The sequence below is a fragment of the Theropithecus gelada genome, chromosome 2 (assembly GCF_003255815.1).
Source record: "Theropithecus gelada isolate Dixy chromosome 2, Tgel_1.0, whole genome shotgun sequence".
Lineage (NCBI taxonomy): Eukaryota > Metazoa > Chordata > Mammalia > Primates > Cercopithecidae > Theropithecus > Theropithecus gelada.
Window position 1 is genome coordinate 106,210,337 of NC_037669.1, and position 27,018 is coordinate 106,237,354.

General features: G+C 50.9%; 2 protein-coding genes across 2 annotated transcripts in view; both read right to left on the reverse strand.

Moving 5' to 3' along the window:
* Positions 1-27,018, reverse strand: part of EIF2B5 (eukaryotic translation initiation factor 2B subunit epsilon) — a 566,918-nt gene that overhangs the window by 394,800 nt on the left and 145,100 nt on the right. The gene's annotated exons all lie outside the window — the stretch shown is intronic.
* Positions 7,825-25,500, reverse strand: ECE2 (endothelin converting enzyme 2). Its single transcript, XM_025375144.1, has 20 exons — positions 25,336-25,500; positions 24,960-25,046; positions 24,500-24,635; positions 24,060-24,275; positions 23,478-23,602; positions 23,214-23,360; positions 22,970-23,035; positions 17,273-17,461; positions 16,171-16,313; positions 15,684-15,798; positions 13,397-13,507; positions 11,377-11,475; positions 11,194-11,271; positions 10,548-10,651; positions 10,234-10,344; positions 10,041-10,108; positions 9,673-9,863; positions 9,464-9,559; positions 8,525-8,829; positions 7,825-8,489 (listed from the first exon to the last, which is right to left on the reverse strand). The coding sequence occupies exons 1-19, from the start codon at positions 25,372-25,374 to the stop codon at positions 8,653-8,655; spliced, it is 2,298 nt and encodes a 765-aa protein (XP_025230929.1). The 5' UTR covers positions 25,375-25,500; the 3' UTR covers positions 7,825-8,489; positions 8,525-8,652.

The following is a 27,018-nucleotide window of genomic DNA, read 5'->3' on the forward strand; positions in this document are numbered from 1 at the left end:
GGAGTGCAGTGGAGGGATCTCGGCTCACTGCAAGCTCCGCCTCCCGGGTTCACGCCATTCTCCTGCCTCAGCCTTTGGAGTAGCTGGGATTACAGGCGCCCGCCACCACGCCCGACTAATTTTTTGTATTTTTAGTAGAGACGGGTTTTCACCGTGTTAGCCAGGATGGTCTGGATCTCGTGACCTCGTGATCCGCCCGTCTTGGCCTCCCAAAGTGTGCTGGGATTACAGGTCTGAGCCACTGCGCCCAGCTCAGAGTTTCTTCTTCGGCTGTGTGTGTGTGTGTGTAAGGTGAGGAAAAAAAGGAAGTAACTCTTCTCCCCTTCACCTAGTGGGAACACTCAGGAGTCTTCTAGGAATCTTATTTTATGGGTTCTGACACATTGAAGAGTAAAAGACACCTAGTACAACATAGCACTGAATGAATGTTGGCTAAATGTTCGTGTAGATACAGAAGTAAAGGTCTGAATCCATTTTAAATACCTGTTGCTCTTTTCCACTCAGTGTTTGGATTCTAGGCATGACCTTCCATTGCCATTGCCGATGACTCCCCCATCGCTGGTCTTTAGACAAAAATTCAACAGTCCATAACTGTTCTGCCTATTCTATCTCTGGCTTCACGGTGTCCATACATTTTCACTTTCTTCAGTCATCTGTAGAGGGATTTTTTTCTAAATCTCCTCTTTATCCATTACTTCTTTTTTTTCTTTTCTTTCTTTTTTTCTTTCTTTCTTTCTTTTTTTTTTTCTGAGACGGAGTCTTGCTCTGTTGCCCAAGCTGGAGTGCAATGGCGCGATCTCGGCTCACTGCAACCTCCGCCTCCTGGGTTCAAGTGATTCTCCTGCCTCGGCCTCCCGAGTAGCTGGGATTATAGGCACACGCCAACTTGCCCAGCTAATATTTGTATTTTTGGTGGAGACGGGGTTTCAGCATGTTGGCCAGGCTGGTCTTGAACTCCTGACCTCAGGTGATCCGCCCATCTCAGCCTCCCAAAGTGTTGGAATTACAGGTGTGAGCCACCATGCCCAGCCCCATGACTTCTATCAGATCGCAGATTTTGTGCCACATACCAGTCACACTCCAGCCAGTACCTTAGAGGAGGTAAGGTGATGTGGCTTTAATAAAGCTCAGGTGACTGCAGATGAAGAGTAAATGAATAGGTGTTGTAGTATGTTTCAACATTTTTGTAGGTTTGAAATGTTTTGAAATAAAACATTGGGGGTTTTACACATAGGAGAACACAAGTTTTAGAGGTAGATCTGATATTTACAACCAAATTCTGCCATTCACCAGCCGTGAAGCTTGGGCAAGCTACCTAATCTCTCTCAGCTTGGTTTCTGCTTCTGTAAAATGTGAATCATAAAGTATCTCTCCTGTAAGTTGTTATGAAGAAATGAGGCTGGGAGCGGTGGCTCACGCCTGTAATCCCAGCACTTTGGGAGGCCAAGGCGGGTGGATCATGAGGTCAGGAGTTCGAGGCCAGCCTGGCCAACATAGTGAAACTCTGTCTCTACTAAAAATACAAAAATTAGCCGAATATGGTGGCATGCACCTGTAGTCCCAGCTACTTGGGAGGCTGAGGCAGGAGAATGGTGTGAACCTGGGAGGTGAAGGTTGTGGTGAGCCAAGATAGCACCACTACACTCCAGCCTGGGCAACAGAGTGAGACTCAATCTCAAAAAAAAAAAAGAAAAAAAAAAGAAAAGAGCTGAGGTATTTAAAGTGCCCAGGTAGATGCCTGGCAACTAGAAAGCAGGCAGTTGTCATTTTATTTTCCAATTACCTCAAATCTACAGGGTGAGTTAAATATTCTTGTCCCCTACTCCCTGCCTCCAAGCCCTCAAGCTTCCAAGTTTCTCTTGCCAAATGCAAATGTCTGGCCATTCTTTTGTTTTTCTTTTTGAGACAGAGTCTCACTCTGTCACTAGGCTGGAGTGCAGTGGCGCCATCTCAGTTCACTGCAACCTTCACCTCCTGGGTTCAAGCAATTCTCCTGCCTTAGCCTCCTGAGTAGTAGGGATTACAGGTGCCCACCACCATGCTGGCTAATTTTTCTTTTTTTTTTTTTTTTGTTGAGACGGAGTCTTGCTCAGTCGCCCAGGCTGGAGTGCAGTGGCACGATCTCAGCTCACTCCAAGCTCCACCTCCCAGGTTTACGCCATTCTCCTGCCTCAGCTTCCCGAGTAGCTGGGACTACAGGCGCCCGCCACCACGCCTGGCTAATCTTTTTTGTATTTTTAGTAGAGACGGGGTTTCACCATGTTAGCCAGGATAGTCTCGATCCACCCGTCTCGGCCTCCCAAAGTGCTGGGATTACAGGCTTGAGCCACCGTGCCCAGTGCTAATTTTTGTATTGTTAGTAGAGACGGGGTTTTGCCACGTTGGGCAGGCTGATCTCAAAATCCTGATCTCAAGTGATCCACCCGCCTTGGCCTCTCAAAGTGCTGGGATTACAGGTGTGTGTCACTGTGCCCAGCTGTGGGCATTTTTTCAAGGCCCCTTGATAACACTGATGTCCTGCTTCACACTTCATTTCATCCAAAGTATTTTTCTAGGAGCACTCTTTCCTACCATATCACCAAACTCCCAGCCTTGTGGCCAAACTGCTCTCCAATCGGGGCCAGCCCATTACCTGACCCTACCTTCCTCCTTCCTTACATTACATCTGGAAGCCTGCCATGCTGCCCCCCAAACACAGCCTAAGCCGTAGAGCTATAGTATCTTATGGATAGCTCACACATCAGAGAACTGTTCAACCCAAAGCCATCACTTACATAACACCAGGCATGCTCCTGGCAGCACTCAGCATTGCACTGTCTCCACTGGCTTGCTTCTTTCTTTGTGAGATATTCTTCAAACAGCCAGATTGTGCTGTGGCCCTTCTTACTCTTAATTCCTGGGACTGACAGCGAATTGTATTTTTTTATTTTCTTTTTTTCTTTTTTCTTTTTTGAGACAGAGTTTCCCTCTTGTTGCCCAGGCTGGAGTGCAGTGGCACAATCTCGGCTCACTGCAACCTCCGCCTCCCAGGTTCAAGTGATTCTCCTACCTCAGCCTCCCAAGTAGCTGGGATTACAGGCATGTGCCGCCACACCTGGCTAATTTTTTGTATATTTAGTAGAAACGGGGTTTTACCATGTTAGCCAGGCTGGTCTCAAACTCCTGACCTCAAGTGATCCACCAGCCTCGGCCTCCCAAAATGTTGGGCTTACAGGTGTGAGCCACCGCGCCCAGCCTTTTCTCCCTTTCATACCTAGTCCCACAGAAGATTTTACAATTCTCTCTTTTCATACCCACTATTACTACCACCCTTCTACAGACTCATAATCCCTTATTGTGTCCCTTTCACTTATCCCCTTTTGATCATTCTAAACACTTCACCATTTCTGAATAGGCCTTGCCCCTTCAGTTGATTGCCCATTTCACATTGTTGCTCCTTCTGTATGAAACGCCTTTCACTGTTTGTCAGCTAGTAAATTCTCCCATCCTCTGAGCTCCAGCTCCATGTCACCAGTCCAGGGAGCTTTTCCTACCCTACCTTTAGGTTATTCATTTCTTCCTTGTGCTCTCATCATGCTTGGCACATACCTCTCCCTCCCTAGACTCTGAGCCCTTGGAGGACAGGAACTGTGCTCTGTCGCCCAAGCCAGAGTGCAGTGGCATGATCTCAGCTTGCTGCAACCTCTGCCTCCGGGTTCAGGTGATTTTCCTGCTTCAGCCTCCCAAGTAACTGGGACTACAGGCATGCACCAGCACACCCAGCTAATTTTTATATTTTTTAGTAGAGACGAGGTTTCACCATGTCAGCCAGGCTGGTCTCGAACTCCTGACCTCAAGTTATCTGCCTGCCTCGGCCTCCCAAAGTGCTGGAATTACAGGCATGAGCCACTGTGCCTGGCCTGGAACTGTGTCTTATTCATCTTTATGCTCCTTGCCTCCAGCCTAGTGCCTGGCTTGTGGTAGGCCTTGATAAATGTTTGCAGAATACATGCATGCGTGAATGAATGAATGAATGAATGAATGGTTTTGTATTCATCTTCAGGCCATCTTTGTGTATAACAATGACCCATTGGGGGCTGTCTTTGGAGGCCAGAACTAGGCATTGGAAAATCATCAGGTTTCTCCATTTGTGAATCATAACAGATCCACTAAAACCACTTTTTTTTTTTTTTTTTTTGAGATGGAGTCTCCCTCTGTCGCCCAGGCTGGAGTGCAGTGGCGCGATCTCGGCTCACTGGGTTCAAGCGATTCTCCTGCCTCAGCCTCCTGAGTAGCTGGGATTACAGTCACGTACCACCACACCTGGCTAATTTTTGTATTTTCAGTAGAGACGGTTTCACCATGTTGGTCAGGCTGGTCTCGAACTCCTGACGTGGTGCTCCGCCTGCCTTGGCCTCCCAAAGTGCTGGGATTACAGGTGTGAGCCACTGCGCCCGGCCTGCTTTTTTAAATTAAAAAACAACAAAAAAAAATTGGATCTCCAATATTGCAGAAAACTGTGCTTAGTTTTATGAGGGACTCTCTTCCACCCGGACATTTCCAAAGTGCTGTCAGGTGTGTGAAATCATACTTCTTGGCATATGTTAGCTTATTGTGGATGGGAATTAGTTAGACTTACCAATGGGACTGCATAAGGGATGGCCCAGCACTTTACCAATAATTGCTTTCCTGTGTCCACTGAGGAGCACCATCCTTTATTTCCCCTTCTGCCTTGACACACCAGAGCGTATTACATATGCATACTCAGCCTGACAGGGCTACTAAGGGTAAAGGTTACATCTCTTACCTGATGTTCACCTTGCCTTGCCTCTGGAACCAAGCACCTGCAGAGTGTTCAACAAACAGGTGTTCCCTGGCTTGATTTCAGCTTAATGTGTGCTTAGGTTTCCTGAAGCTGTCTGGTTGTCACATGTGCCTTGCCCAGGGGATCTGGGTTGCATGGAAATGCATCTGCTGATGATGGTCCCACTCAGAAGTATGGTGAAATTGCCCAGAAGACAGATGTCTGTGTTTGAGTCTAAATTCTGTTGTGTCGGAAGACTAACTGATGGTGATTAAGGGGATCTGAGTTCCAAATCTAACTTTAATGCAATCTGTCTTGTCTGACATTGGAAGTTACGTGATCTTTTCCCTTAGTTTCTCTATTTGTAAAATAGAGACAATGATAGAACCTCCTTGCAAATCGTTGTGTGCATTTCATAAGAAGGTATGTTTAAAGTGTTTAGCACAAGCTTAAGCAAAATAGGGACTCAGTAAATTAAGGTTAGCCATCATCATCATCATTATTTGACACTTTGACCTTTTTGCAACATGAGGTTTTAATACCCCACTGGCCAGCCTGTCAGAATCGTAAACTGGCCTCTGAAATTAGGTGTCAGGGAAAGGCTAAGGCTTTATCTGCCAAGCCTCTCTCCTCTGTCATTATTCTGTCTGACATTATAAATCTCATCTGAATGTCACAAGTCATTTATTACTATCTCTTTGGGTGCTGGAATTTGCTAAGCCCATGGATTCACTTTTTAGAGCATTAAAGCAGAAATGTTCCTCAGAGATCGTCTCATCCAATTCACTTGTTTTACAGACTGCAGAAGATACTGAGACCTAAAGGCCTAATGTCATACAGCTCAAGGGTGGCAGAGCTGGAGCTAGACCAGGCCTGCAGATGTGATGGCCCTCCTCTTTCCAATACACACAGTCATTTACCCTGGAGTCATGCTCTTAGAGACTCAGGCTGTGCTTTCCCCGGGTCATGGAGTTCCTCAGAACACCTTCCTCCTTTCTCAGCAGTCGGCTACTTTCTTCCTTTCATGGGCAGCCAGCACTTTGAGGTCACATGACAGAGATCCACATACAGCTCTTTATGGAGAGATTGTGGGACACATACTAGTGCCATTCACCATGGGCCAAGGACCAGCAGCAATCATTACCAGAGCTTCACTCCTCCCCTTCCAGACTGAACAAACTCATCCCTACTTGCACCTTGGAGAGCACTAAGGTTTTTTTTGTGTTTTTGTTTGTTTGTTTTTGAGACGTAGTCTTGATCTGTAGCCCAGGCTGGAGCGCAGTGGTGCAATCTCAGCTCACTACAACCTCCACCTCCCAGGTCCCAGTTCAAGCAATCTCTCCTGCCTCAGCCTCCCAAGTAGCTGGGATTACAGGCATGTGCCACCACACCCAGCTAATTTTTGTATTTTTAGTAGAGATGGGGTTTCACCATGTTGGCCAGGCTGGTCTCAAACACCAGACCTTGTGATACGCCTGCCTCGGCCTCCCAAAGCGCTGGGATTATAGGCGTGAGCCACCGCGCCCCGCCTAGAGCACTGAGTTTTAAAGAGAATAGAGATTGAGGCCGGGTGCTATGGCTCACACCTGTAATCCCAGCTCTTTGGGAGGCTGAGGCAGGCGGATCACTTGAGGTCAGGAGTTTGAGATCAGCCAGGCCAACATGGTGAAACCCCATCTCTACTAAAAATACAAAAATTAGCTAGGTGTGGTGGCGCATGCCAGTAATCCCAGCTACTTGGGAGGCTGAGGGAGGAGAATCACTTGAACCCAGGAGGTGGAGGTTGCACCACTGCAGTCCAGCCTGGGTGACAGAGCGAGACTCCATCTCAAAAATAAAAAATAAAGATAATTGAGATTGGACTCTTTCCACTGTTTTGCTGTAGTTCTCATTTCATAGGTGAAGAAACTGAGGCTCATGGAGGTTAGGGAATGAGCTGAAGCTCACAAAACTATCAGAGTTTCCATTTCAGCCCAGCTCTCTTTGACTGCAGTGTAGTAGTTAGGGTTAGATTTGTAAAATGGAGACTAGAGTATTTGTAAAGGGCTATTGCTGCAAGGATTAGGTGAGCTCATAAAGGTGGAAGTGCCAACAGAAGAAGAGTCACCTAAGGGAAGAAGAAACTTCTCATTCATCAGGTTTTTTGTTTGTTTGTTTGTTTTTCTAAGAGATGAGGTCTTGCTATGTTACCCACGCTGGATTTGAACTCTTGAGCTCCAGCAATCTTCCCACCTCAGCCTCCTGAGTAGTTGGGACTACAGGTGCACCACCTCACCTATCCTATTCATTTTTGTATCACCAGTGCCTGACACATTGTTGATAAATCAATATATTTTTTGAAAATAAGTCTATGAATGTATAACTTAATAAATGGATGAATGAATAAAGAAATGAGCCACCTAGCACAGGTGCCTGGAACACAGGAAGTATTCAGTCAATGTTCCTTTTCCCTCCCTCACTCTGGAGGGTAGAGTCCATATGCGCAGTCTCTGTGCCTGGCACTTGGTAGGCCTGATGAGTGCGTGTAGGTGGAATGAGTGACTCTCAGGAGCTCTGAGTCTTTGAGGCTAGAAGGAAATGTTTGTCTTTTCAGCTACAAGGGGAGGCCAGGGCTTTGAGCTCTGGGAGCTCAGGGAGTGATATGCTACCTCGCCCAGGACTTCCCACCACTGCAGGGTAAGGGCTGCCCATCTTCCAAGTTGACCCTGGCCCAGTAGTTACCCAGACTCGGTGTCAGGCCCGGCTGCATGCACCAGTGGAGGGAAGCAGCAAATCCTTCCAGCTGTAGAACAGCTGGGGATGGGGCTATGGCCACCAGTTAGCAGACAATGTATTCTGCCCAGCCAGACTCAACTTCCTTCCATTCCTCTATCCTGCCTCTCTTTCTCTGTCTTCTCTGGGCTTCAAATCTCAGTCCCCTGTATCTGCTGAGTGAGTAAATGAGCATTGAGGAGAGTGGCTGGCATACAGTAGTTGCTCTGTAGACACTGGTGGAATGAGTGAATGGATCCATGAAAACAGGACTGAAGGAAGAGACAGGCTGACGGATGCATGTCTATTTATTGGCACAGGGTCCTATAAGGGCCAAGACCACACCCTCCCACCCTCTTTTCTGTAAAAATAAACTCTGTTCTTCCTTTTCCCTGCTCTATCTGCTTTCCTGCTTGGTCTAGGCAGAATCAATCACCTGCTAAGGCTTGTGCCCTAAGACACAGGAACCAGTACCCGCTACACATATGCACTTCCCCTCTCAGCCCAGGGAAACGGTGGGCAGCAGGAGGCTTTCAGAGGCCCTTGGGCTTCCACTAGGAGCTGTCAGTGAGGGTCAGCAGCAGCATTGGGAGCAGTGACACAAGGAGCACAGGGTGAGGTGCGGGTAGCCCCTGAGGGTGAGCCAGACAGAGCTGAGTCCACCCTTAAGTACGCACTGAGTGAGCCTGGGGAGAAGTCCAGAAGGTACACCATCCAGGCCTGCAGGTCAGAGTGGGGCAGGCACGGCAGGCCCCATGGCCGCCAGGCTGAGTAAGCTTGGGGCCAGAAGAGGCAGACTCCTTCCCGTGGGAACTGGCCTCCCTGCCCAGACTTCTTCCAGGCAGGGTGACATGGAAAGATGTCACAGTGAATGGTGGGGGCTCTGCTGGAGGCAGGGGCACCCCCAAAGCAGAGGCACAATGTGGTGATTGAGGAGGGACTGTACTTGTGTCACCTGTGGTGGGGAGTGAGGGACTGTACTCGTGTTGCCTGTGGTGGGGAGGGACTAGACCCAGCCCAGCTTGCATCTGCTTCCTCCCAACCCAAGAGCAAACAGCTTTGTCGGGAGAGCTGCCCCAGGTCTGGTGACAGCCGGCCATTTCTTCCCTGATCCAGGTCTACCACACCTCACACAGCTGCCCTGGGTTCATGGGGGAGCCGACAGGGCAGCCGAAGTGCCGCAGGAAGTCACGGGAGTTGGAGAGAGTGCCCAGCACGCGGAAGCGGGCAGGGCTGTGGGGGTCGGTCACTAGCCCCTCGTGAGAGCTCTCTGGTGTGCGGACCGAGCACCATACCTGCAGGCCAGGACAGACATGGGGGCATATGGTGTCTAGTGTGGAGCCGGGCCTTAGAGTCGGCTACAGCCATCCCAGAGACACAAACCACCACTGCTGCAGCCCCTCCCAAGTTCCTTCCAAAATTGCCCTGGACATCGGGCTGCCCAGCATGGACATGACGAGGGGAAAAAGCGGAGCTCCGGAAGCTGCCTGCTGTGGCTGCCCAGTGGAGGTTCTGCCTGAGTCCTTGCTCTGCCACTTACTCTATTCCTGGGTAGCCCCGGACAGGCCACTCTGCGTCCCGAGCTTTAGTTTCCTGCATGCCTTCCTCACAGGAACAGCGTGAGGATCAATGTTTGCCCCCTTTGCCACCCTTTGCCCCACCCTGTGCCCCTCAAGCACGCAACCCTGCCCTTTGAGCTATGTAAAATCCTACCGAGGCGTTCTCCTGCTCAGGCCTCTTCAGGCTGCCTTTGTGGGCCCCGGCTGGCCGAGAGGCTCTGGGCACAGGCCTTCCCAGCCCACCTTTCACGCCCCAGCCTCAGCCCCATTCCCCAGCCCCTTTGACACATGCCCCAGACTCCTCCTAATGACATACTCAGGAGGGAGCAGGACAAAGGGGCAGACCCCAGGCCTTCCCAGAGGGTGATACCTGGGCAAATCCCACGAAGAAGAGCTGGTGGTTAGTGAGCCCCACGGCTGGCAGCTGCTGCTCCTCCCCATGCTTTCTCAGCCACGCTTTGTAAGCCTGGGGACAGAACAGTGGGCAGCAAGCCCATCCAGGCCTGCCCCCATCCACCCAGCACCTTTCACCCCAGGCCAGCAGGCCTCAGCCGCTGGAGGGCTGGTCAGGCCACTCACATTGTAGGCAGCCTTCAAACCCCCGTTGTCGGCAATGTTCTCCCCCAGCGTCTGGCGGCCGTTGAGCCTCTCCCCATTGACCTGGTATTGATTGTACTGTTCCTCCATGCAGGCCGTGTGGTTCCGGAAGGCTGCCAGTGACTCATTCTGCCACCAAGGCCGCAGGTTCCCTTCTTTGTCATACTCGCGCCCTAAGGAGAACTCACCTTTGCACCCCACCAAAACCAGACCTCATCTCGGGGGCAGCAGTGCCCCCACCAGCCCTGGTCCATAGACTCCAGGTCCCTTGGGGCTACATCAATGTCCCAAGGCCCTGCAGGAGCCACTGGGAATTCTAGGCTCCAGGGGACGACTCCATGGGCCCCTACCTTGGTCATCAAAGGCATGTGTCAACTCGTGGCCCATGACCACACCGATACCACCAAAGTTCAGGGCCCTGGTAGGTGAGGAATGGCAAGTGAGGACATGGTGGGGGTACTTCTGAATCCCACCTCTAGCCCTGCTCCCAGCTCAGCCACAGGCCCAGGCCCCAGCACCCAGCCCCTCCTGCTTCAGACACACTTGGGGTGGTTGCGGGCATAGAAGGGGGCCTGCAGGATGCCAGCGGGGAAGACGATCTCATTCTTAGTTGGAAGGTAGTAGGCATTCACTGTCTGGGGGGTCATGCTCCACCTGGAGGAGGAAGAGGGAGAGGCTGAGGCTCCCGACTCTCCTGACACTGTTCCCCTCCCAGCAGCCCTGCCCCACCTACCTCCTGCAAGGGCTTGGGGCCTCTGGTCTGGGAGCAATCTTGCCACCCTTTTCCCCCATCCCAGGAAACCTTTCCCCACCTCTCCCGCCGCCCCTAGTGTCTATGTCCGCCCCCTCATTCTCACTGGTCTCGGCTGGGAGGCTTGCGGAGCTGGTCAGCCATCACCTTGGCAGAGAAGTTGTACAAATTCAACATGTTTTGGAAGAAAGAATCTTCGGAAACTTCGTACTATGGGAAAGGTGGGAAGTAGAAAGAGAGCAAGAGAATCCATTGGAGAAGATAATAGCCCCAGTTTGGCTACTCAGTATCTCTCCAAACCTCAGTTTCCTCAACTGTAAAATATCTAGTAAACCATAATCGGCAATATTTAAAGGGCATTTATGTTATGGGTGCTATTTTTTTTTTTTTTTTACATACTGCACTCATTTATCTCACAACAACCCTATGAGATAGGCACTAGTAGGACCCCCATTTTACAGAAAATGAAACCGAGGCCTAGAGAGGTTTTGGTAAGGTTACCAAGTTAGGGGTAGAAACAGAATATGATTAGGCTTGACTCCAAATCTTGGCTCGTTAACACTATATTTCACTGCTGTTTGGCCTGCAGCCTGACACAGAGCCAACACTTTAACAATGCTGGTTACCTCCATCTGCCTCTAAAAGAAACCGACGAACACCTCTTTCCCAGTGCTTGAGCCCCAGTTACTAAGCCCAAAGAACAGTGTCCTCTGCAGGGCTGAAGTTCAGCACTGATGAGCTCAGGTACTTACCCCATCATAAACATCATCCAGCTCTTTGGGCTCCAGGATAAAGTCTGGGAAACCAATCATATCATAGATGGCGTCTGCCTGAAGAGACCAGGTTAAGGGTTTGTTTCCTTCCCCAGGTTCCTAGCAAAACTGTATCCTTGAACCCCACCTCAAGATGGCGCCCCAACTCTAGCCACCGCTCACTTTCTCCTTGGCTGCCTGGCGGGTCTTCTCATCCATCCAAACCAGCTGTCCCAGGGCCTCCTCAAATGCAGTCCGGATTTCGCTGATCATCCCCTCTGCCTGGGAGGGAGGAGGCAAAGTCAGCCTACCCCTGCACTGAATGCATCCTTGCCCTGCCCCCCATCCACCCTGGTGCCCCATCCCTGTCCCCCCAGGGGAAATGGGAACGCCTAGACTAATGAAATACAGCTGAGCACCTAGAGAGGACAAGAAGGAAACACCATTTGTAAAGGTACTGGGATTGTGGCTGGCTTTTTTCTTAATTAAATAAACATTTTAATTGACAATAAGTTCATCAAATTAATATCATAATTTAATATAGTGCAATGATTTTTTTTTTTTTCGAGACAGAGTCTGGCTGTGTCACCCAGGATGGAGTGCAGTGGCGCGATCTCAGCTCACTGCAACCTCCGCCTCCCGGGTTCAAGCAATTCTCCTGCCTCAGCCTCACAAGTAGCTAGGATTACAGGCGCCTGCCACCATGCCGGGCTAATTTTTGTATTTTTACTAGAGATGGGGTTTCACCATCTTGGTCAGGTTGGTCTTGAACTCCTGACCACGTGATCCACCCACCTCAGCCTCCCAAAGTGCTGGGATTACACGCGTGAGCCATCGTGCCCAGCCTAGTGCAATGACTTTTATCTGATTATGAAAAGAGGGCATTCACAGAAAATTTGGAAAACTGAGAATTGAAAAAGAAAACAGACCAGCTATAAATCACTCATTCATAGGTAAGTTCTTTTAACATTTTGATTACCCACTTCTAGAGTTTTTCCCTCCCCTGATATGCACATAAAATATGGAATTATGTTGTATTAGGTATATATTTTTTGTAACCTACTTTTTTCACTGAAAGATATATCAGCTGTTTAAGGATCCTCACAACCTGTCCTAACCACAATTTATTTTTCCTTTACCCTATAGTTGGACATTTAACCAGTTCTTATTTTCTGCTATGATAAACAACATTGCCATAAAAACCATAAACATCCTTACAGGTAATACTTTAAGCACATCCATTATAATATCCTAATAAATAAATATTTCTTCTAGTTATATAAACATAAACACATAGACAACTTTAAAGGACGCTTATAATCCCACTGCCCAAAGCAGCACTTCATTTGTTCATGAATTTACATCCAGTTGTTTTTCTTTGGTTTTTTTATTTTTTTTTTGAGACGGAGTCTTGCTCTGTTGCCCAGGCTGGAGTGCAGCGGCGTGATCTCTGCTCACTGCAAGCTCTGCTTCCTGGGTTCACACCATTCTCCTGCCTCAGCCTCCCGAGTAGCTGGGACTACAGGCTCCTGCCACCACACCCGGCTAATTTTTTTGTCTTTTTTAGTAGAGACGGGGTTTTACCATGTTAGCCAGGATGGTCTCCATCTCCTGACCTCGTGATTCGCCCGCCTCGGCCTCCCAAAGTGCTGGGATTACAGGCGTGAGCCACCGCGCCCAGCCTTGTGTTTTTTTTTTTTTTTTTTTTTTTGGGACGGAGTCTGGCTCTGTCACCCAGGCTGGAGTGCAGTGGCCAGATCTCAGCTCACTGCAAGCTCCGCCTCCCGGGTTTAGCCATTCTCCTGGCTCAGCCTCCCGAGTAGCTGGGACTACAGGCGCCCGCCACTTAGTCTCACTCTGTCGACCAAGGCTGGAGTGCACTGGCACGATCTCACCTCACGGCAACCTCCGCCTCCTGGGTTCAAGTGATTCTCCTGCCTCAGCCTCCCAGGTAGCTGGGATTACAGACACCCGCCACCACACCCGGCTAATTTTTTGTATTTTTAGAGAGACGGGGTTTCACCATGTTGGCCAGGCTGGTCTCGAACTTCTGACCTCGTGATTCATCTGCCTTGGTCCCCCAAAGTGTTGGGATTACAAGCATGAGCCACCACGCCTGGCCCCCATTGTTTTTCTATATGTCGGCACATACATGAACAGTCAATTTTGAGGGCATAGCGTTAAAATAATCTTGTAGACTCACAATTTCTTTGCTTTGCCGGTCAAATGTGGCCTTCACGAAGAGGGAGCCCAAAGCGAAGCCAAGGGCGTCATCTGTGTTGGAGATGCAGGTCTGCCACCTCGGCACACAGGACTGTTAAGGGACAAAGAGCCAGGCCCCCAGAGATGGCTATGTCCTCCAGTCAGAGGGCCTTTCTCTGTCACTGGGGCTAGCAGCCCTTCTTAGCTCTGGACAACAGAGTCCTGGGTTTGCTCAGTGCCACATCTGTCTTTTTTTGAGATAGGGTCTCACTCTATCACCCAGGCTGGAGTATAGTGGTGCAATCACTGCTCACTGCAACCTCTGTCCCCCGGGCTCAAGTGATCCTCCCACCTCAGCCTCCCGAGTAGCTGGGACCCCAGGCACATGCCACAGTGCCAGGCTATTTTCTTTTGTATTTTTTAGTAGAGATGGGGTCTCACCATGTTTCCCAGGCTGGTCTTGAACTCCTGAGCTCAAGCGATCTGCCCACTTTGACCTCCCAAAGTGCTGGGATTACAGGCATGACCCACTGTGCCCAGCCCACAACTAATTTTATATCCAGTCAGTCTCCCATGCAAGAAACCTGGGAGTCACTCCAGCTTCCTCCATCTCCCTAACCCTCACATTCAACTACTTTGACTCTTTTTTTTTTTGGGACAGAATCTTGCTCTGTTGCCGAGGCTGGAGTGCAGTGGCCAAATCTCAGCTCACTGCAAGCTCCGCCTCCCAGGTTTACACCATTCTCCTGCCTCAGCCTCCCGAGTAGCTGGGACTACAGACGCCTGCCACCTCGCCCGGCTAGTTTTTTTGTTTTTTTTAGTAGAGACGGGGTTTCACCATGTTAGCCAGGATGGTCTCAATCTCCTGACCTTGTGATCCGCCTGTCTTGGCCTCCCAAAGTGCTGGGATTACAGGCTTGAGCCACCGCACCCAGACTTGACTTTTTTTTTTTTTTTTTGAGACGGAGTCTCACTCTGTTACCCAGGCTGGAGTGCCGTGGCGCAGTCTCAGTTCACTGCAAGCTCCACCTCCCGGGTTCATGCCATTCTCGTGCCTCAGCCTCCCAAGTAGCTGAGACTAAAGGCACCTGCCACCATGCCCGGCCAAATTTTTTGTATTTTTGGTAGAGATGGGGTTTCACCGTCTTAGCCAGGATGGTTTTGAACTCCTGACTTCAAGTGATCCGCCCACCTTGGCCTCCCAAAGTGCTGAGATTACAGGCATGAGCCACCCCGCCCAGCCTGCAATTGCCTCTTAACTGGACACCCTGACTCCATTCTCATCCTCGTGTCCCTGCTGCTCCCCTCCATCTTCCATTTAGCCACCAGAAATATCATCTCATACATAACCCAATTGTGTTTCTCCTCTCCATGGCTACTCCCATGGAGCCCCATCTGTGAAACAATCAAGGCCGGACTTCTCGACACAATATTCAGGTCCCTTCCCGAGTGCCCCATGCCCACCTTACCAAACCCTGCCTCTCAGTTGCCCTCTTCTCAAGCTCATGCCAGAATATGTGTAAAGCCACCATGCTCCTTTTGGCCTCTAGGAATTTGCACATGGCGTTCCTTGTCCCTGGAATGCGTTTCTCCTCAGCTTTCTTGGTGAACTTTTCCATCACATGGCACCTCTCAAAAAACGCTTCTCTGATGCCCTTCCCCACCAACCCCCCAGGTGAAATGTGCTGTCCCACCTCTGTCCTATAGCACAAAAGTCTTTCACTCAGTGTGAGCACTTATCACCACAAAATATAATGTATTTGTTTATATGTCCACTCCCCCCACTTAATGGGGCATCTTGAAACTAAATACTGCATTATTTATTATATCCTCTCCATCCTCCTCATCGAAGCTGAGTGCCTATACATACCATATACTGTGTAGATGCTTCACTTATGTTAACTCAGCTAATACTCTTCTTGACAACCCTCCAAGTTATTCCTGCTTTACAGAGCAGAAAATGGACAGTGTCACTAAGAGTGTCCTGAGAGTCACTGGAGTGACTCTCATGTTTCTTGCATGGGCGACTGACTGGATATAAAATTAGTTGTGGGCTGGGCACGGTGGCTCATGCCTGTAATCCCAGCACTTTCAGAGGTGACATGCCCAAGGTCCTACAGGCTAGAAAATGAATGAGTTGGGGTTGGAACCCAAGTCGGCTTGCTTCCAAATTCTGCGCTCCATAGTATGCACCTGTGCACCATGAGGCACATGGTGCCTGATACACTGAAGGCGTGCAGCATCAGCTAGACTGGATCAGAACGTGGAGGCAAAGTCAGAGAGCCCACCTTCTTAGTGCCATAGAGGGTCTCCAGCAGCTTCTCTTGTGCAGACTCAAAGCGTCGGTCCAGGCTTGAGGTTGTCTTTTGCACTAGGTTCCAGATCAGGTAATTGTTCAGGATGCTGACAACCAGACCAGAAAATAAGAAAAGGGCAGGTGGGATGCCCTTTCCACCCCCCAAACCAGCCCCTAGGAACATGCAGGCTGCAGAAGTCCTGAGAGGCATATGTGGAAGCTGTCCCAGAGTTCCTCTTTGGCCCCGGGGCCACATACCTGCCTGTAGAGGTCAGGTTGGAGAGAGGTGTGGGAACAGAGATCACAGGGAGAACCCTGAAACCCTAGCACAGATGAAAAGCCCATAGGCATTCTGATTTGATGTTTGGAAGGCTCCTGGCATTATCAAATGTTGTTCTGTGTGGCTGGGCCAGTCCACTATGCCCAGCCTTGCTGGAGACCTCCACGGAACCCACCCTCACCTTGGGATCCCCCCACACCTTGGTTCTGTGCGGTTGATGAGCTCTGACACCTGCTGCAAATAATCCATCCCATACACCACCACAGGCTCAGAGTCACTCAACTCCAATGGTGACAGCAAGAAAGACAGGAACTCAAGCCAGTCCATGGAGGGCGCCAGAGCCTGAGAGAAAAAAATCTCAGGCCTTGCCTGCCTGACTCACTTCCAGCAGAACCCTCCCCCACTGTATGCTGGAGCCTGGGAGCCCTTCCCATTGCCATAGCAACAACTACTGGCTTCATGGCGACTCCTTCCTGTAATATACCCTTTTCCAGGCCTGGGCACCTCCAATCTGGGAGCCCAGCCACTTATTATACAAGGATAACCACTACTTGTGACATTCAGCTGGGGCCTAGATATTCAAATATTTTCCTAACAATTGATAAAATACCACTCCCCTGACACCCCACACATACTGGCTTCTCCTCCAGAACCACATCCCACCCCAACTTTTCCATAATCCAACATCTAAAGTGTTAATGGCCTGGCACAGTACCGGTCCTCCAGTAGAAACTTCCACTTCTATCTTTTTTTTTTGAGATGGAGTTTCGCTCTTGTCACCCAAGCTGGAGTACAATGGCATGATCTCAGCTCACTGCAACCTCCGCCTCCCAGGTTCAAGTGATTCTCCTGCCTCAGCCTCCCGAGTAGCTGGGATTACAGGCATGTGCCACCAAGTCTGGCTAATTTTTTATTTTTAGTAGAGATGGAGTTTCACCATGTTGGCCAGGCTGGTCTTGAACTCCTGACCTCAGGTGATCCACCCATCTCGGCCTCCCAAAGTGCTGGGATTACAGGTGTCAGCCACCATGTCCAGCCTATTCTGACTGTTTTGTGGACATCTCATAGACACTGTTACACATTTTTAACACAATCCCTCCATGCATCCCCAGGCAACAAGAAAGGGACCAGAGGTGGCCCTAAATGGACACCATGTTTTTCCCAGTGCAACTGGAAAGCACAGAAATGCAAGGGAATGAGGAAAGGACTGGCTGCCTTGGGGAGATGGCATGGAGGGAAGCTGGGTGGTGTGTTCCAGGGCTGGCCCCTCTCAGATGTCTCCAGTCCCCTGCCTGCCCCACCTGCAGCTCCGAAATGCTCATCTTGTGATAGATTTTCTCCTCATCGCGCCGCTGGTCCTGGGGCACTGTGATGTTGGCCAGTTGTACCTCCAACTCCAGCACCTGCTGCATCTGCTCCCTCGTGGAGGTGGGCCGCCCACCCAGCAGCATCCCCAGCTCCTCCATGTAGTCCAGATAGGCAGTGAGCACCTGTCAAGGCCCAGATGACCCTCAGAGCCCAGCAACAAGTCCTGCCCAAGGCTGAGAAGATCTATTCTTACCACCACCTCTGCTCACTATCTCTTCTGCTTGATTCTGGAAGCCTTCTTGGATGACCTGTTTCATTTCTGACACACTGCTTACCACCATCGGCTAAGTATTGTTTACTTCTTTTGTTTTATTTTATTTTATTTTATTTTTTGAGATTAAGTCTCATTCTGTTGCCCAGGCTGGAGTGCAGTGGTGCGATCTCAGCTTATTGCAACCTCCACCTCTCGGGTTCAAGCAATTGTCCTGCTGCAGCCTCCCGAGTAGCTGGGAGTACAGGCGCCCGCCACCACGCCTGGCTAATTTTTTGTGTTTTTAGTAGAGACGGGGTTTCACCATGTTAGCCAGGCTGGTCTCAAACTCCTGACCTCAGGTGATCTGCCCACCTTGGCCTTGCAAAGTGCTGGGATTACAGGCATCAGCCACGGTGCCTGGCCTTGTTTACTTACTTCTGTACTTGTTTGTCATCTATTTCCCCAAGGAGAAGGTGAGTTCCAGCAGAGCATTGTTCCAAGTTACAGCAGCTTACTCATTACTGTCTCTAGGGACTAGAACAGAGTAAATGCTCTGCAAGTGTCTGTCCAGCAGATGGGCCTGCTTCCCATACGGCTTTGCCTTCTTGTTTCCTAGATCCCTGCTAGTTGTCCCAGCCCATCAGTGACCATGTGCCTTCACTGAACAGCTGACTGGACCTCACAGGGGATCTGGGCCATGGTATCCTCAGGCCTCTATTACCTCCCATCCTGCCAGGCCTCAAGCTTGCTGCTTTCTCCACTACCCGCTGGTCTCCAAGGGAGAGAAAAGCATGGAAAAGAAACATTTAGTGACCACTTCTGTGGACATGCATCAGACTCTCTATTAGAGGCTTTCCATACAGTGTATCTTTTCCTCCCTGCACAGCAACTTCATGAAGTGAAGATGAGTCCCATCTCACACCCCAGGGGACAAACTTAGGAAGATGACACGGCTTGACTTCCATCACAAACTAGCGGATGGCAGAGTGAGAATGTGGCCCAGGCCCGATGAACCCAGGGCCATGGCGGCCCTGGCCCTGCCCGGGTCCAGTACAAACTCATGCGGCCTCACCCCTTCTGGCCCTGAGGCTCCATGAAGGCAGGGCTGTGTTTGCTTTGTTCACCACTGTAATTTCAGGCCCAAGTGCAACTGTCTGCCACATAGTAGGTGCTTAATAAATGTCTGTTGAATAACAGGATGAAAACCTGCAAACAGACACTCAACACTGCTCTGTGCCAATTCCCTTAATCCTCCTCCCAGAAATCACTTTCCACTCAATCTGAAGGCCCACCTGGGCTCCCCAAATCACCAAAGGCCATCTCCTCTTCTACTTGCCAAGAAGTTTTAGATCCCTTAATATCCATTCTGTGTATTTCAAATTCCTCCTGTCCCTCACCTCTCCTCTTACTTGCTGCTGGCATCAGAGAAAGAGGTTTGAGTACCAATCCCAGTCATCCCAGCTCCTGAGGGGGATGGTTAGCTAAACCAGTGATCTCATCATACCCCTTCTCTCTACCTCCTCACCTTCAGCTTAGTGCTTACTTTTGAGACTCTCCTGAACCCTGCTTTACTCTTAGTTTTTTGTCGTTGTTGTTGTTGTTTGTTTGTTTGTTTGAAATGGCATCTCCCTCTGTCACCCAGGCTGAAGTGCAGGTGTGTGATCGCAGCTCACTGCAACCTCCACCTCCCGGGTTCAAGCAATTCTCCTGCCTCAGCCTCCCCAGTGGCTGGGATTACAGGCGTGGGCCATCACACCTGGCTAATTTTTGTATTTTTAGTAGAGACAGCGTTTCGCCATGTTGGCCAAGCTGGTCTCGAACTCCTGACCTCAGGTAATCTGCCCACTTCGGCCTCCCAAAGTGCTGGGGCCACAGGCGTGAGCCACTGCACCCAGCCTACTCTTAGTTTTCATCCTATCTCAACCTTTTGCGTTTCATCTTTCTCTAGATCCCAGCACAGGAGGCTTCCTGAAGGCAACCAGTGACATGCTGACAGTCAAACCCAAGTCTTTCCTCTTGCCCCTATCAAAGGGTTGAAGGATGTGGTTCTCTCCCAAATCGTAAAAATTATCTCCTCCCCTACTCAGATGACGTCAAAATCACACATCTGTTCACATCACTTTTAAGTTTCCCCTTCCATTTCTTTTGGGATGAATCCTAAATTTGGCCCACAATGCTCCTGCATAGCGTGAGCCTATGGACTTGTCCAGAAGGCCTTGGCCTGCATGCCCCTCCTGCTCCCTCTCCCACTGAGAATGGCCAGTGGGCCATATGCCTTCCCACCTTGGAGCCTTTGCATAACCTATTGCCTTTGCAGAGCCCTCTCCCTTCATTGCAGCCTATCCGCACCCTGGAACTAGGCAGGTTCCTGTTCGCACTTGCTCTCAGAACCCTATGCTTCTTCTCTATAATAGTCCCAACAACTGGAAACAGGACAACTGTGTAGCAAACTGTTGTATGCCTTCTTCCCCATTCAGAGGGTAGTAGAAGTGTCTTGTTCACCATATGTCTAGAGGAGGGTCTGGCCAAGGGATGGTCAGCAGATGTTTCTGAATGAATGACAGAAGGACAAATGATTGTCCTACTCCACAGCAATCTCTTTTACTATTTTTCTCCCACTGCCCTTAAAATACAAGGATCTCCTTCTGTCCTTTCTCTGTCCTCCTCCTGTCTCACCTCTTCAAAGCCTTTGTTTAGGTTTCTTTTTTCTTTTCTTTCTTTTTTTTTGAGACAGAGTCTTGCTCTGTTGTCCAGGCTAGAGTGCAGTGGCGCCATCTCAGCTCACTGTAACTTCCACCTCCCGGGTTCAAGCGATTCTCCTGCCTCAGCCTTCCAAGTAGCTGGGATTATAGGCACCCGCCACCATATCGGGCTAATTTTTGTATTTTTATTAGAGATGGGGTTTCACCATATTGGTCAGGCTGGTTTCAAACTCCTGACCTCAAGTGATCCACCTGCCTTGGCCTCCCAAAGTGCTGGGATTACAGGCGAGAGCCACCACGCCTGGCCCAATTTTTGTATTTTTCGTAGAGATGGGGTTTCACCATGTTGGCCAGCTGGTCTCAAACTCCTGTCCTCAAGTAATCAGGCCGCCTCGGCCTCCCAAAGTGTTTGGATTACAGCCACCCCGCGTGGCCTGGTTGGGTTTCTAAGGAGATGCCTCTCAAGCCTCTGGGTCCTTTCAGGGTTATTCTCTCTTCAGGACTCCGCACGGCTTTCCCAGCTGCCTGCTGGCCTCTCTGTGTGTAAGGTGCTCAGGTTCCACAAACTCACATGTCTAAAAGGAGCAACTCCCACACCCTGAGCATCTTCCACATGCAGGAGCGTAAGTTTGTACCCCTAACCTACTCCCAACACCGCATAAGGTTGATGCTATGATCCCCTGTTTACGGATGAGGGAATAGCATCAGAGAGATTAATTAACTTGCACCAAGCAGCAGAGCTGAGACTGAAATGCAGGTCTGGCTCCAAAGTCTCTCCTATTCCTGTGACATTGCACTGTCTCCTCTTTCTCAATGTACCCTAAGCTGGTTCTTCCTACAGATACCCCTAATTCCCAAGGCACCCCTCCATTCCACCATCATGAAAGTGAAGAGCTTCAGCCATCTTCACCTCTTCCTTCCTCTAACATCCAGGCACCAAGAACTCATGATTCTGACTTGATGATATCTCTTACATCCTCCTCTTCTTACCATTCCTTCTGCCACCTCTTTCATTTGGGACCTTCCTGACTCAGAGCACAGAGTACCGCAGACACTCTTAATTCATCTCCAGGCCTTCTTTCTCACATCTACTTTTCACACCCCAAACAAACTGACTTCCCAAAGCACTGCGCTGCCTCCCTACTTTGGAGCATGCAGTGGCTCTCCTGGAGCTACAGAATAAACTCCGTAGTGTGCTATTCAAGGTCCCCTCCATAACCCATTCCTGCCCACCTCTCCAGCCTCTCATCTGCCTTGAGTTCTGTACTTTACCATAGTGGACCCCTCGCCATGGTCCAAACACACCTAGCCTTTCCCTCTTCAACACTTTTTTTTTTTTTTTTTGTGAGACAGAGCCGCGCTCTGTTGCCCAGGCTGGAACGCAGTGGCGCCATCTCGGCTCACTGCAACCTTTGCCTCCTGGATTCAAGCGATTCTCTTTGCCTCAGCCTCCCAAGTAGCTGAGATTACAGGTGCCTGCCACCATGCCTGGCTAATTTTTGTATTTTCAGTAGAGACGGGTTTTCACCCTATAGGCTAGCCTGGTCTCGAACTCCTAACCTCAAGTGATCCGCACAGCCTCCCAAAGTGCGGGGATTACAGGTGTGAGCCACTGTGCTCGGCCTCATCAACACTTTTGTTTAAAGTGTTCTTTCTTTCTTTTTTTTTAGATGGAGTTTTGCTCTTGCCACTCAGGCTGGAGTGCAATGGCATGATCTCGGCTCACTGCAACCTCCCACTCCCGAGTTCAAGCGATTCTCCTGCCTCAGCCTCCCAAGTAGCTGGACTACAGGCGTGTGCCACCATGGCCAGCTAATTTTTGTATTTTTAGTAGAGACAGGATTTCACCGTCTTGGCCAGGCTGGTCTCGAACTCCTGACCTCATGATCCACCTGCCTCGGCCTCCCAAAGTGCTGGGATTACAGGTGTGAGCCACTGCACCCGGCAAACTGTTCTTTCTTTCTTTTCTTTTCTTTTTTTTTTTAGTTGGAGTCTCGCTCTGTCACCCAGGCTGGAGTGCAGTGGCGTGATCTCAGCTCACTGCAACCTCCGCCTCCCGGGTTCAGGCAATTCTCCTGCCTCAGCCTCCTGAGTAGCTGGGACTACAGGTGCCTGCTACCATGACTGGCTAATTTTTGTATATTTAGTAGAGACGGGGTTTCACCTTGTTGGTCAGGCTGGTCTCGAACTCCTGACCTCAGGTGATCCACCCACCTTGGCCTCCCGCAGTGCCGGGACTACAGATGTCAGTCACTGCACCTGGCCTAAACTTCTTTCTACCCAGCATGCCCTCATGCACTCCCATGTATTCTACAGGGCCTGGATCAAATGCAATCTCTTTAGGAAGACTTCACTGGCTCCCTAAGTCTCTCCTGAATCCTCAGGACCCTCTTGTGAGCTTTGTTCTCAGCTATCTAGGTCCAGGAACCCATTGACATTGAACGCTTCCTGTGACAATGGCTTGGAAACTTATATCTCAGTATTCCCCCACTGGGCCTGGCACACAGTAGGTGTCTATGAAACCTACTAGAAGAACAAGAGAAAGGAAGTAAGGAAAAGGGGAAGAAAGGGAGGGAGGGAGGAAGAAAAGAAGGAAGAAAGGAGGGGCAGTTGGTTCACTAGGTGACAGGATAGGCTCACCTTCCCTGCTCTGACCCTTGGCAAAGGGAAAAGTCAACAGGGATCAGCCCAGCTCAGCAAGGGGTAGGGATGGGGGTTCGGAAGATGTTCCTTACTTTCTCATTGGCAGTTCTGTTTAAGTAGTAATCCCGAGAGGGCAGAAAGAGCCCAGACTGGTCCACCTGCAACGGCAAGGAAAGGAGGTGAGCCCCTCGCTTTCCCCACCATGGGAACCTGAATTCCCCAGCAGGGGTTGGGGTGGGGGCCGGGGGTCAGCCCAGCCTGCCTGTCACACGAGAGGGAAGTCTGGGCTCAGCAATGGGTCCCTAAGTCTCTCCTCACCCTTTCCCAGCTCATCACCTGGATAACATTGCTGTTGGAACTCTTAGAGTCAGCACTGATGTAGACGGTGAAGAATGGGGTGGCCCTGTAGGTCCCTGCTACTGCCTTCAACACCTCCATAAAGTTATCCTGGTCCCAGGGCCCTGTAATGTTCCAACCACCAATCTGTGTAGAAACCATAAGTGGAATAATTAGCACAGGAGCTCCCAAAGTGTTCCTGGGCCATCTCCTCTCTCAAGGCCTCTCCTGCTCCCCTGCCCCCAGCCGGCTCAGTGGCCCCACCTTGTCAATGAGGTCTCTCAGTGGCTGGGCTCCCAGCTCCTCAATGCGCTCCACCTGTAGGCAAGATAGGTAGAAGCGCTGTGTCTTCCGCTCAGCTTCACTACTAGAGTTGAAGGTGGTGTTTTCTGTGGGGCAGAACATAGGATCCAGGTGGCAATTACGTTAACTGCTGAGAGGGAGTCCCTGGCCCTTGCTCGGTTCCTCTCCTTGCCTTGTCAATGAGCAGTCCTCCTAACGCAGACCCAGGAAGAGTATCTGAAACAGCAAGCCGTGGCTTCCTCTCCCTGTCCATGGAGACTCAAGTATATCTAAGCAGTACAGGCTCCCTGGTGTCTACCACACCACAACAGTGCTCCAAACAGGGTGCAGAGAAGCGGTCCTCCATTATACCCAGAGTTCTGCCCCCGTCAAACCCATCCCCACTTCTCAAGAGTCCCTGCTCTCTGCCTCCCAACCCTCTGGAGTGTTCACAGAGCCATCCACTTCCTCATTCATGGACATTGACTATCTGCTAAGTGCCAGGCCCTGTGCTAGGCATAAAGCACATAAGTGGCCCAAGGCTTCCCTAACAGCCCCACTCACCAAGCAGATGCTTCAGTATGGCCTGGTTTTGGTCCCAGAGGCTGTTGAAGGTGTTCCAGCGAGAACGCCCATTGGGCAGGGGGTTCCTCCGAATCCAGCCCCCACAGGAGAACTGGTAAAAGTCCTCACAGGGGCTCACCCCTCGGTCCAGGGACTCCAGGATTTTTCCAGCCACTCGAATGCAGGCCTCTGTAAGGCAGGTGCTGTGGGATGGGTCTGTGGTAGGGGACACGGCGGGAGGGTAGGAGACTGTCAGTCTGTCTGTCTGGAAGAGGCAAACTCTTTGCAAGGGCCATGACAGCAGGAAGGTTGAGAAGAGAAAGCAAAGCCAGGGCTTTTTTTCAGGGAAGGCTTGGCCCCCACGAGTGAAAATCTTAGAGGGCCTTTGGCCTCCAGAACCCCTAGTTATGAATGCTGATGAAGAGTGTGGGCCCACCTACCTCTGTGGTACTGGACCCCCAGGGCCACAAGGCAGCCCAGAAGCAGTGCAGCCAGCAGTAGAGAGACACCTGCCAAGACCAGCTCCAGCTGCGTGCGTGAGCCTAACAGCTGTCTTGTCCCCTTCTGGAATCCCACCTGGGGAACACAGGGGGACAAAGAGCAACTGAGCTGCAGGGCAGGGGTCCAAGATCACCAGAGGGTGAAGCCACAGGCAGTTTTCAGAGCCACAGGGTTAACTTTGGGCCCGGGGGCAATGAGGCCAGCTGGTGAGTTGAGCCCTGAGTCTGTTTTGTGCAACGTCATGGCTTAGCATCGCCTCACCATAGTCCTAGAGCAGAGGCCAGAGATGGAGCGGAGGTGGGGGCAGGTGACCCTCCAGAACAGCCCAGAGCTCCTGGGTGTGCCAGACGTCATGCCAGGGCTGGGGCCTGGTGAGAAAGGGGAAGCCCCCTTGCCCACCTCCATGGCGTCCGGGGAGGCCCCGCCCTCTACGGGGGTCTCCGTTGCGTCTTCATCCCGAAGCGTGGCCCGTTTGTACTCCACCATCTGCCAGACAGTCGGGGTTGCCAACCGAGGTCAGGCAGAGAGGGCTTTTTGCCCACGACCCTGCCCCAGTGCCCCCTGCCTCGCGGACCCCTCCCCCCTGCTAAGAGGGCCCTTCTCTTCCCACCTGCCACGCTCTCGGGCCTGGGGTCTCTCTATCACAGCTCCACCAGGCCCGGGACACAGCCCTACATCCGCGAGCCAGGCATCGCCTGCCCCTCTGCTGCCGACCCCTCTGCCTCGTCCCCCTCCACCCGGTTCCCTCCCCTGGAGCCCGGGGGCCGCCACTCACGTTGTTGCCAGCTCCCAGCTCCTGCAGGGCGACGTTCATGGTGGAGTCGGGCCAGGCGGTGATTCAGGGCTCCCGGCAGCTGGCCCTCTCCCAGGCCGCGGCCCCGGTCCCCTGCCCGGCCCCGCCGCCACCAGCCATCACTGCCGGCCGCTGCGCAGCACCCCCGCCCGCCGGAGTCCCCCGCCCCACGCGGCGCCCCGCCTGGGGTGGGGGGAGCGTGGGGGAGAGGGAGGAGCGCGCCGAGGCTCTCCGCAGGCTCCAGCTGCCCTCCGGCAACACCGGAGACCCCTCCACGCTTCATGGTCCGCCCCCCATCTCAGCAGCACCCTCCTTCAAGCCACTCATAATTTACTTTCCTAGGAAAAGTAATGAAATGCAACCAGTCCCAGAGGTTGCTAATATTCCTTGGCCTACTTGCCCCAAATTTCAGGCTCTCTTCGTCCCCTTTAAGCACTTTAGAGAAATTATGCCCTCCTGAGGAACGTCTTCCCCCAGTAGTCCACACAGCCCCTCTTCAGCCGGCAAATACAGAGCACACAGGCAGTTCACCCACATTCAGGGTGTGCACGTGGTACCTACCTTTGGTACCTACCTATGTGCAGAGAGCACATAGACGCCAAGGACACGGGCAGGCACGATGCCCAGCACACAGTCCACACACGCACATGAAATGCCCACAGAATGTACACATTCTGCATACTCACACACAGTGTACACACGCACAACACACCCAGAGCCAACACACATGCACACTGTGTTTCTGTACGTACACACACCAAGTGCAGGGGGAGCATACACTCCACACACACAGCCCACACTGACTCCACTCTTCCATGGTGCTTCAAGACCACACTTCTACTCTCCAAGATAACTGCTGTCATCAGATCATCTCATAAAGGGAGGGTTACAGATGGTGACAAATTGGCAGGGAAAAAAACAGCCATGCACAGATATTTAAAGAAAAGACGTGCTAACACTTCTAACTTGGGGAAAGCAAACCGTTTTATTTGGGAGATTTACAAGGAGAAAAAAACTAACACCAAGCAATATTTAACTGAAAAGCAATAGTGTGGCACCCATGCATCTGCCATCTGCCTTCCATATTGTCATTCCTTAATCAGGCCTGGTGTTATTGCAGTCTGCTGCACTGAAAAGTGCCTAGTGTTTTACAATTCAAAAAAAAAAAAAAAAAGGAAAAGAGAGTGCGCTTCATCTTCTTCTCCCCATCCTCCACCCCCACCCCCACTGACAGAGTATAAGAATTTGACCTGAGAAGGCTTGAATGGGTAGCAAACACATAATCCATTTCCTTCCTTCCTTCCTTCCTCCCTCCCTCTCTCTCTCTCCCTTTTCCTTTCTTTCTTTCTCTCTCTCTCTCTCTCTCTCTCTTTCCTTCTTTCCTTCCTTCCTTCCTTCCTTCCTTCCTTCCTTCCTTCCTTCCTTCCTTCCTTCCTNTTCCTTCCTTCCTTCCTTCCTTCCTTCCTTCCTTCCTTCCTTCCTTCCTTCCTTCCTTCCTTCCTTCCTTCTCTCTCTCTCTCTTTCTTTCTCATCTTTCTCTCAAGAAGGGTGTCAGCCGGGCGCAGTGGCTCATGCCTGTAATTCCAGCACTTGGGGAGGCTGAGGCGGGTGGATCACGAGGTCAGGAGTTCAAGACCAGCCTAGCTAACATGGTGAAAACCCATC

What these genes read in the sequence shown, in the direction of transcription:
- ECE2 (XM_025375144.1), bottom strand. Translation starts at nt 25,374, where the DNA reads ATGAACGTCGCCCTGCAGGAGCTGGGAGCTGGCAACAAC. An exon ending in TGAGAGACCTCATTGACAAG is followed by an intron (nt 23,361 to 23,477) that starts GTGGGGCCACTG and finishes GTTTCTACACAG; the next exon opens with ATTGGTGGTTGGAACATTAC. An exon ending in GTTTGAAGGCTGCCTACAAT is followed by an intron (nt 9,560 to 9,672) that starts GTGAGTGGCCTG and finishes TTCTGTCCCCAG; the next exon opens with GCTTACAAAGCGTGGCTGAG.